The sequence below is a fragment of the Astatotilapia calliptera genome, chromosome 6 (genome assembly GCF_964374335.1).
Source record: "Astatotilapia calliptera chromosome 6, fAstCal68.1, whole genome shotgun sequence".
NCBI lineage: Eukaryota > Metazoa > Chordata > Actinopteri > Cichliformes > Cichlidae > Astatotilapia > Astatotilapia calliptera.
The window spans coordinates 10,300,482-10,311,653 of NC_137427.1; the positions used below are offsets into that span (position 1 = coordinate 10,300,482).

The window sequence follows — 11,172 nt, forward strand, 5'->3', positions numbered from 1 at the left end:
CTTTCACTAAGCTAAAGCACTTAATTTTTAAAGTTTCTCTTACCAGCAGTTCTGCTAACTAACAACTTTTGGTGGGATTAATGGAAAAAGATGCAAAGGGATGGTGGTTGAACAGCTGAACGGGTCATAGCGTTCATGAGAAACTGCCAGTTGAGCAACCTAAATCTTTCAGATCATCAAACAAATTTTAATATTAGACATCGATGTGGAAGAATTTAGGTTCTTCTTTGAAGATTTGTTGAAATTCAACCACAGTGGAGGGTTTGTGAGCATAAATGGCCCGTTTAAGGTCACGCCAAAGCGCCTCAGTTGGATTTAAGCCCACACTTTGACTATGTCACTCCAAAACCTTCATTTTTTTTCAGAGTCGTGCAGAGTTTGACTTACTGGTGTGTTTTGGATCATTGTCAACATTCCTCCACAGCAATGATAGTTGTAGCTGCCAGACAAAAGGAAAAGGGCAAATACGAGGCTTGTGGAGATGGCGACGTGTGCGACAGAGGAATATGACAACAGGAAGTGTTGGAAATGAATGATCTGCTGAGGTGACCCCAAACAGGAGCAGCTGGATGAAGGTTAGGATTGGCCTTGCGCATAAATGCTTGTCAGACCTGGATATTACAACACTACTGTCGCATTTTGCTCATATTATGAAAGTTTATTTCACACAGCGAGAAATAAATGGGCACATTGACAAGAAAATAATTTACAAAGCTAAAACAAGTAATCAGAGGCTACTTAGTCTAACTTTTAAATATTTTCTGGTGTAGAAATCACTGTGGACCATTTAAGAAAAGTGCTGAAGTGATTAAACATCATATATAACATTGCCCTGAATTCACATTTAAAAGTCACATGGTACCTAAGCTGAGATATTGAACACATATGGTGACTACCTACTCCAGGATGCCAGTCTGATGGCTTCATTTATAATTGAAAATAATAATAATAAAAAAGCTTTATCTATATATATCTATATCTATATATATCTATATATCTATATATCTATATCTATCTATACACACATAGATATAGACATAGATATATACAGAGGAAAAAAAGAAACATTTATCTACAGCAAATACAGCAGGTACAGATAATATCATAGAGACATGAGAGCACTGTGCTCATGGCTGTGAAATTGCTATGATTTGATACACCCTCTGTGGTCTGGGCACCATAAAAACAGTAAATGATCTGCCAATCATCAAATGTCATTGTTTAATACAGCCAGATTCCTGACACATCCACAGGGCATGTCTTGGTCCTTAAAGACACTGGAAAGTAGACATATAGACAATATTATGCAATATCTTAAAATGATTTTATACACAGAATAAAATTTAAGAATATTACCACAAATGTTCCTTTCCTTATACAGTTTATCTTCTTGCACCTCTTTCCTTCCACATGCCTTTGCAAAGTGAAGCTATGCTCTTGCAGCAATCATGATAATAATCCCCACTTTGTTTCAGTCTCTTATTTTACCCCTTAATGGGGTCAGAAGTTGCTGAAGATCTCTTGTTTCTTGCTCCAGTCCATAGGGGGTGCTCTTTTCCTGTTGCGGCTGCCCAGGACCTTTTGCTTAGCCTCGGCAGCTGTTGGGCTAAGACGCAGACCGCTGTCCATAAAAGGGTCTGGAATATGACTGTCATCCTCATCAGGGATCTACAGTACACACAAACACACTTTCTTTAATTACACTATCATTTTCAGATCGTATTGTTGATCTCGCACATCATTTCTGTGTAGGTTCTGACTCATACAGGTCACGGTAGTCTTAGGAGCTTGAAAAGAAGGTGACTGTGCCTAAAAATCAAAAGGCTGAGAGTCCCAAGGTGAGGCCTATTAGGTCACCAGATGCACGGTGTGGATTCTCATCAGGTGTGAGTAGGGATTGAGGCTCCTGGAAAGGGATCTCAAGAGTGCATTATAAGTCCCTGAGAGTTGGTATTGTAAGCCACGCCCTCTGTTCAAAGAAGTCCAGTCACCTTCTTTTTAAGCCCTAAGATGGGTCTCATAAATAATTCCTCTCTCACCTGAAAGCTCATGTCTGAGCTGCTGATCTCTGACTGGGTGGTGGAACTTCTGGAGGACTGGGACGCTGAGCTGCCATTGGTACGGGACTTGGGAGACAGTTTTGTAATCAGGGAGTTTGTCATGGTGACGTTTATTATCGGTGCCTCTGTGGCAGAGAATTCAGTGGTTGGAGAGGGCGTAGGTGGCTCACTCTCAGGGGCTGGGTCATCCACACACACTTCTGTGAAAACCGAAACAATAATAAGCATCTCCTCTCAAGAACAAAAATAACTGTGTCTAATAGCACAGGCACTATTTAACCTTTAATGTGGGTGATAGTAGGTATGATTCCCAGTCTGTTAAAGAGCTCGTCTGTCTCCTGGTCCACCACTAGGAGGCGTACTTCATCCCCTGCTGCTCTGATGAGGCCTACGACTTCTGAGTGCCTCAGGCCCTCTGTGGTCACTCCATTCACCTGAGACAGAAAACAAAAACAGAACAGCATTGGAGACAAAAACAGCACAATTAAAGAGCCTAAAGGCACGACACAGGACAAAGAATAGAGAGTGGCTTTAAAACTACGTGACAATCAAAAGGTATGAAAAGATCAAATCCAGAATGATTTGCATGAATTCCCTTCCTGCCTCCTCACACTTCCTTTACCCAACACAGAATAAAAATCTCTGTCCGTGAGTATCCCATAAGACTTCACTTTCTTTTTGCCAGTAAAAAACATCGCTTTCCCACACAGACTGACAGGAGCTGATGTTTTTATCCCAAAATTAACGACAAATAAATGAAGACTTCCAATAATCACCAGGTATTTAAAAAAAAAAATGACTAAATGATTTTAGTTTACCTGCAATATTCTGTCTCCAGGACGCATGCCTGAACTCTCAGCAGGTGAGTCGGGATCCACGGCACGTACAAACTGTCCACGCTTTTTCTTATCGCTGTGCAGATTAAAGCCATAGCCTTGCTGTCCCTTTACCATCTGACACAAACGGGGAAGGAGCTGAACGGCTGGCTCTGGCGAAGGCTCTACCTGCAGCTATAAAAGAATGAAAAAGAAAAGCAAAGATTACTTTTACTTTTAACAAAAAGTAATGTTTAAATGTTTTCGATAGCGATGGAGAAGATACACATTACCACAACACTGGCCAGTTGAAACTAATGAGAGGTGAGGTCAACCAAATTAAATCTATTTCCCCTGAGTTTGTGTGTGTATGTATTAATGCAGTATAATCCTTAACATTTAACTCAATAATGTTTGATATACTGATAAGGCTTAACATTTAATAATGTTATAAGATGAATAATGTACAACCTAAAAATTTCCATTAGAGAGAATAACACCAATACTGAAGGGCAAGCAAACATTTTGAAAAGGTCTGAGGACTCTTTATAAACTTTACAAAGGATTTGGATTTTACAAAATAGCTGTCAATAGAAACCATGCGGTATTTAGTGTCAACTAAATACCGCATGGATGCCGTTTGATTTTGTGGCAATTGTTGCCTGGTTGTTATTATTTTTACTTGTTAAAAGAAAAAAAGAGCAGAAATAAGCTCTACCATGAAGCAAAAACTACTCAGGAGCCGTATTTGGGATACCTCCTCTTTCTCCTCTTTATGACATCATACAGAGCCAAGAGTGGGAAAAAAACAGCCTACTCTTGTCGGTCAGACAACCTGAGACTTTGGCTCATATGGGTTACTTTTACATATGCTGATAACACTGTTTCAGACTTTGTCCATGTTTAACAGAGACATTGATGATGAACCTTTGATTAAATACATGAACGCAGATTCGATGTAATAGACTTAAGGAGTTTATAATCATGTGAGATTCAATGCCTGGAAAAGAAAACGTCGACTATGTCAGCGTAGCTTGCTGTGATATGAAGTATACTATAAACACATTATATTTTATAGCAAATTATGTGATAAACACTTAATACAATATAAGGTTCGTAAAGATCCTTTATCTGAACTTACTCCACCTTATAAACTGGTGACTCTCAGTTTACAGCAATTAGCCACAACATTGAAACTGGTTGTCTGATAAAATGGGAGGTGGGTTTAGTATTTAATTCAAAAGAACATACTAGTGTCCTGTAAGAATTAACTGTGTGAAGAACTCACTATTCTTTACATATTTATCAAATATGTAACGTTTCACGCTGTTATACAGTAAGCAGCAGCTCCGAGTTCTTGACACAGAGGCGATCCTTTAAATGTGCAATATGTAGAAATTGTTGGTTAGGTTGATATTTTGTTTTTATCCAATCCTAATCTAGTTTGATGTCAAAATGTCTTTTTTCTAACAAGAAACAAGCAAAAACGTCACAGTACAGCTGCCCCAAGATATCATTTATAACAAGGCTCTTGTATTGGATTGCAACAGATTGTTCTGGGCATTCATTCATTGTGGTGTATCAGCTTTCAGTACAATGGTGTAATGACAATATGATCATATCAAATTATTTTTTGACATAATTCAGTTCTAATAAGTTTCACACGTACATTACGAGTCAAAATGAACAGAACAGACGTTTTTTTGCACACTTAAGATATTTTGCTATATGCAGTTTTACATTTCGTGTGCAAACTTCCACAGGTGTGGAGGTGAGAGTGTTAGGCTGTCTGTTTCTCTGGGTTAGCTCTTTGATGGATTGGCTATCACACCAGGGATCAGCTACAGTTGCCTCCACCTTTCGGTTGGATAAAAGAATAAGGTGGAGGTTTACCTTACACAATATTGCGGGTGCACTAAAAGTTGATCAGAAGGTAGTGGTTGCCAGGTTGAATTAGTAGTCTAAGTGGATCTGGCGAAAACACATTAAGCCCAATGAAGGGCCTAATCTCCTGTGACAAGAATTGGCACAGCGTATGACTCAGCTGCTGCTCAGACCTTGACTTTGGCTTATAGTACTAGGTACATGCTGGCTTTGTGTGTGTGTGTGTGTGTGTCTCTGTGTGTTTTGCACCAGTGACTTGTATTAGTCCTTGTCCTGAGGGTAGCATTTAATATTGACTGTTGAGTGACGCAGTTCTGACTACACCTTCATGGGTAAGCTGGCCTGAGGGCGTTGTGACAGATCGCTGTGCTCTCTGCTCAAACAAAAACTGAATGCAAAGCACTCACAACTCCAGGAGTAGCAAACATATATGAATAACTACAGTGCGGAAAGGTTCATCCCTGACTGTCAGCTTTAGCTAAGGAACAACACAGCAACTGTTTTTAAAGATCTCTGTTATATTATAGACGGATTAGCTGTATTTGTCATGTTGACCCAAAATAGCTGACACATCAAAACTGCAGGACATGCTTATCTGGAAATATCTCAACTGATCCATTTGAGGATCTAAAACTTTTCCTCTGTAGATAAAATATTTGCATATTATATTAATGATAATCAAATAGGCAGGTCAACACACAGAATTAATTGCCTGCAATGGAAAACACTGTTTTAGAGCCTTGCTTCAGGTTTAAAATATCTTTGTATTTTTGCTCTAATTGTCAGACAAAAAGTCCTTTTTGGGCTCTTGAAAACCACATTTTAATAATTATCTGACAATAAAAACAATTAACTGAATGGTAAACGCAGAAATCTGCACACTAACAGATGCTTTTTTCTATATCTATCCTATAACATCTAAGCAATAACAAATGATATATTGTTTTTAGTCTGAGTCTGAGTAATTGAACACAGCAAGTGGAAGCGAAGTGTGTCTGTATGCAGGTAGCATTTCTGTGACTAAGCCAGATCAATGTGCAACTGTAATACCAGCCAACACTGTAGTTATATTAGACTGTTGTATATGGGCATCTGCTTCCATAATAACACCACGGAGCAATGAAAATGTGTCTGTATTTACACGTACCATGACGTGAATGTCAGTCACAAGACAAATGACACAGAAGTGGAGAAATTAGAGCCACTGTGTCTGTGTATGTGATGTGCTCGTCAAGGGCATAAAAATTTTGTCTCTTGTGCACATCTGCAAAAAAGTATATGTATCATATGCACAGAATTATCCTTCTGTGTAAATGATACAGGCAGCTGCAAAAAAAAGTTCAGGTCCAAAAAAATCCCAGATGTAACTATAATATAGAAAATCCTTTAGCAGCATCCTCCATCATATGTTTCCTGTAGCTACTCATGAGACTTTTACAGCAACAAGTAAGAATTCTGGAGCATTCCTCCCAACAAAACTTCATCAATATTTCTAGGATGCCAGGATTGAATACGCTTGTTCTGATCCTGTCACACAGTGTGTTTGGTTAAGGTCGGGACTGTAACATGGTCAATCCAGGTTTATTTTTCCCGTGGCATTGCCTCTGAGACCAGTGGGAGACACAAACTAAGTGTCTGGTGGTTACAAGCTAGTGCCCAGATAAATCTGTGCCGTGGTACCACTTGGGTAATAAGTACTTTTTAAATCATCCCTGACATTCTCCTGTAAAATTTAGATTTCACGGTTGCTTCATTATTTCAAAACATTTACGAGCTGAGGTAGCAAACAAGCCTTGGGAACAGTTGGGATAAAGTTCTGATAATGACATTGCTTTTGTGTGTGTGTGTGTGTGTGTGTGATGTCTTTATAACACAACTTTTAGAGATTTTGTTCGACTGGAAGACTTGACAACAAAGACTGTACGAAGCTGTATTGATTTTTGCAGCTGTGTTGCTGTGGGGTTGCTCACTTATTTTAGGTCTCCACAGGAGGTCCACTCCCATGGACAGTAGCAATAATTTGTCCCAGTTTGTTCTGGTCTTTAAAAAGATTTATGTAGCCCCTTTCAGCTACAACTCTATTGTGCTTTTCAGTTTTTGAGTTTTTAGACTTTGAATTAATTTGTAACTATCTTGTATCTTTAGTTTTAGTTGTTGTGCTTTGTTGTTTAGAGTCTTTACTTTAGAGTCTGGGTTCCCCTTACTTATGTTAGCATTAATCTCATATGGTTTTATGCTGTGAATATTTTGTTTCTCAGTTGTCTGTACTCTTCAGTAATTACCCTTCTGTGTATATATATTTGCGGGCTCCTTTTGTCTTTTGTGAATGCCTCTATTTAAAGTCCCTCATGACTCTCAGTTTATGTTTTAGAATTAAGTGGACTGGATTTCTATATTTTTGCACCTTGTGGAGTTTGGCTTCCTAGTAAAAAGTTCATTTTTATGTTTACCTGGTTTACCTATGAATCCTGGATTTTGGTCCACTTCCTGCACTGCGTCATATTTTATTTTGTCTTGTATTATATTTTCACACTAATTATGTGCCTACAAAGCAACTTTAAAACATCAGAAATCTAAAAGAAAAGGCCCTTGCAAATGATATGTTAGAGACTCACATTGTTCCCTGCAGAGGGGGTGGCCACAGTAACACCTGCACAACATAATGTAAAGCTTAGTTAACTTTTAGTTTGAGCAGCTGTTGGCTGTGGTGTAACATTGATGTAGAGAGATTTCTTATATTTCATTTTATTCTTTATGCAAACCTTTTCCTGAAAATAAGCTGCTGTAATGGCCATCAAAGCAACAGCCGCTATTTGCTCTGCCTTGAGCTAAACAGATGGCAGTCTGACGTGAGCCACTGGCCTTAAAGATCCTGGTCCTCTTTGTTTATATCCCAAACAGCTAAATCTCTGACAGCCAGTTGCTGTTTATTTCTGCAGCAAGACTGACATTACAACGTCACATTGAGGTCTGGTGGGCACTTTTGGAAATTTTGTTTTTGCTCCATCACACACACTGAAATTTAGGACTTTAACCCTCTCAGGCTCAAATTAAACTTTTTGTTGCTAATGCACAACCAAGTCCTGCAGTGGTACTCCTGAGTAAAAAAAAATCATAAAATATGTATGTGGGGTAATCAGGTTGTTAGTTTTTAACTGTTGCAAATTGGCAACGCCCGCCTCAAGAGGGTTAAATGATTTTGTGTTTATTTTGTTAACAAAGAATTTACAACAAGAATTTTTTGCAGGCAGATGCAATGCAGACTCTCACTGAAGCAAAATAAGAACTTTGCTAGAAGGCTCACATTTTTCGACTGTTTTAATGTAGCCTGTAGTCCTGCTGTACTTCACCTCATTATTCTCTGTATATAAAACAGAACAAAGTTTTAAGACTATTTCAACTACAACTTCACACTATATTCTCAAAATAAAAGTCTGTCTAAACAATAACTATTGTATTGTGCACTGTATTTGTCACTGGTGTTCAGTCAGGTGGGAAGAACCAGATTACATCAATGAGAGGTGATGATGCTCAAAGAGACAGCACTCTTTAATTACAGCTAAATTCTGTATTCTAAATGTTCGCACCTGTCTGAGACAACAGTGGCTTAAAACTGATGTAACAATGACCTTTCATCATATTTAAGCAGATTCCTGAATCACAGGAAATGCTAAATATAGAGCAGTAATATTTGACAATGCATTTTGACTAGAGAGGAAAGTAACAAGTGTGTTTCTGCAAACCTGTGTGGGTGTAAGACTTCTGTAACACAGACTGAAATTTCAATGCAAACAGCCTCTATGTTGCATCATAGTATATTCCCTTACCACGCTACCCATGTGGCCCTATTACTGCCAGGCAAAGCATGCATAAAATGCTTCAAAATAATAGTTTTTCATTACAAAAATATATAATTATGATCAAGTTTTCAGGCATGCGGTCTCCCTATTTTTTACATTGATCCCCTGCATAGAAAAAAAACAAGCAATGAACCGAAACCATGGGGTGGAGCATTTTCACTTCTTGTGGATATCATCTCTGTCCAAGACAGCTAGCTCAATGAAACAGAAAGTGATTTAACCTCCCAAATAGTCCCCCCATCCTTTTACGCTTATCCAGTTAAGGGTTCTGGAGGGGGGGGTGGAGCTTATCCCAACTGCCAAAAGGTAAGAAGCAGGGTACACTCTGGACAGATCACCAGTCTGTCACAGGGGTAAGACAGACAACCATTTGCACTCACATCCAACCTTATGGACAATTTAGAATTACCAGTTAACCTAACCAACTGCATGTCTTTGGGAGGGATATAACCCACAGGAACACTTTTGATGGATTTGAACCCAGCACCTTCTTGCTGTGTGGCGACAGTGCTAACCACTGTGCCACTGTAAATGTCAGTCCAAGACACCTACCTCATAATTAATAATAATTATTTAAACTCCCACATACAATTTTATATTTTATGAAGAAATTCATGTACCTTCATCTTAATGTTTTAACCCCATTTAAGCGAGTTTCAGGAGGTCAGCCTTGTGATTTGTTATTGTTGGATTTTTTCAGTCTCACCTGTTAAGACAAGTCAACAGGCTTTCTAAAAGTACTTGTCTGAGACTGAATCCAGGCAGCTTGCCAGCCAAGTACAGATTAGTGCATGAGAAACATCAGGTCTTACACACTCTTAGCACATTAACACATTGGTTCACAGTAATCACATAGAATTATTTTGAAGACTCAACTGTTCCTCTGGTGCTCATAAAAAGTGTCTTGATGCTCACTCTTACCTCCGGGTCTGTCACGATACTTGAAGTCACGGAGGAGCTCTTGACCTTGCCTTGTGTGATCATGCGAGTGGGTGACTCTGCAGCTGGATAATGAAACACAGGAGTGTAGCTGGGCGTCATGGGTGAATTAGCTCTGGGAGAGATGCAGGGTGTCTGCCCAGGAGAGGGACGTGGGGAGAGGGTTCCCATCTCAATGGCCAGGTCCTCTGTGCAGGCCAGGCCATGGCTGCGGAGGTAGTCTTCTGTTTCTCTATCCACCACCAACAGTCTGGTGCGGTGGGGCACCTCACGGATCCTGTTCACTACCTTCAGAGAGGAGAAAGGAGTAACAGCAAGGAGTTTCATATATATTAAAATGGTTAGATGTGTCATTCAGTCTAAGCTGTTTACAATGAACTGATCAGCTCATTACATTTACATTACATTGCACTTTTGTGTTATGACAAAGGCAAAAAGTCATTCCCATCACAAAAGGCTCACACTGACCCATTTTACAACCCCACTCTCTCCTACTCCTCAGGCAAGAGAAAGTGGTCTAACAGGTACTGGTTGCATATGTAAGGGTTCATGGGCATTCCTGGATCATTTCAACCAAGCAAACACATGAAAATAAATATAAATTACCGAACCAAAACTCACTTGATGATGAGTTTCATTCTCTACATTCTCTCCGTTCACCTCCACCAACCGGTCACCTGGTCGCAGCCCGGCCAGGTCAGCCGAGGAGCCGGGCTCGACTTTGCGGATAAATTGTCCTCCTCTATTCCGCTCGCCATGCAGATGAAATCCATAGCCACGCTCTCCTTTGACCAAAAAACACAGCCTTGGTCTCAGCTCGATTTCCATCCCAGTGCGTCAGTAAAGGAGGGAAACAGGTTAGAAGGTCTCGGGAGAATAAGCAGGTGCTTTGCCTAAGAGCTGTGGAAACGCACTGGCTTTTAATCCAAAGTGGTTATGCGCTTCAGTGACCAAAAGATCAGCATCGCTTGGCATCCTGTGAGCCTTTAACTAATCCACAATTGTTCTGATGAAACAAATTAAAATGTAGGCTAAAAGTAATGAGTGCTTAATCCATCGTGAAATATCCAGAGCTGCAAATATGAGCGCACAAAATTGTGCAGAGTGCGCGTAAAATTGTGGTTAAAACCCCCCCCCCAACAAAAAACAAAACAAAACAAAAAACCACGGACAAGGACCAAGTCCCGTCCGTGAAAGGAATAATCCAAGAGATCAGAGATTAGAAAGCTGCTCCTGGCACGCAAAACTTAATTCTCTTCGACAGCCGGGCGTGTGTCCTCCTGTCCCACCCGGTGAGAGTGAGGAGGTGTCAACGGCACACGGACTATCCCCCTTAGCGCACACCTGACGCCGCGCTCTCCAAGCAAAAAAAAAAAAAAAAAAAAAAAATTATATATATATATATATATATATATATATATATATATATATATATATATATATATATATATATAGCTTGAAAGGAAACCTTGTTTAATCAGTGAGAGCAGGCGTTTGAAACATGCTCAACAAGTACTGAAAGAGTTCTTCTGAGGGCATTTTTGTCTTTCACAGCCTCCCCAGAGAGACAGAATCTTTTCCAAGTAGGTGGAGTTGAAACACGAATAAACTGTG

General features: G+C 39.7%; 1 protein-coding gene across 1 annotated transcript; it reads right to left on the reverse strand.

Annotated features, from left to right (window-relative positions):
- Positions 1–635: 635 nt before the first annotated feature.
- On the reverse strand, positions 636–10,929 carry nherf2 (NHERF family PDZ scaffold protein 2). Its single transcript, XM_026170193.2, has 6 exons — positions 10,180–10,929; positions 9,541–9,846; positions 2,879–3,070; positions 2,341–2,494; positions 2,040–2,260; positions 636–1,668 (listed from the first exon to the last, which is right to left on the reverse strand). The coding sequence occupies exons 1-6, from the start codon at positions 10,384–10,386 to the stop codon at positions 1,501–1,503; spliced, it is 1,248 nt and encodes a 415-aa protein (XP_026025978.1). The 5' UTR covers positions 10,387–10,929; the 3' UTR covers positions 636–1,500.
- Between the last annotated feature and the right edge of the window lie 243 nt (positions 10,930–11,172).

What these genes read in the sequence shown, in the direction of transcription:
- nherf2 (XM_026170193.2), bottom strand. Translation starts at nt 10,386, where the DNA reads ATGGAAATCGAGCTGAGACCAAGGCTGTGTTTTTTGGTCAAAGGAGAG. An exon ending in AGAATGAAACTCATCATCAA is followed by an intron (nt 9,847 to 10,179) that starts GTGAGTTTTGGT and finishes TCCTCTCTGAAG; the next exon opens with GTAGTGAACAGGATCCGTGA. An exon ending in TACTATCACCCACATTAAAG is followed by an intron (nt 2,261 to 2,340) that starts GTTAAATAGTGC and finishes CGGTTTTCACAG; the next exon opens with AAGTGTGTGTGGATGACCCA.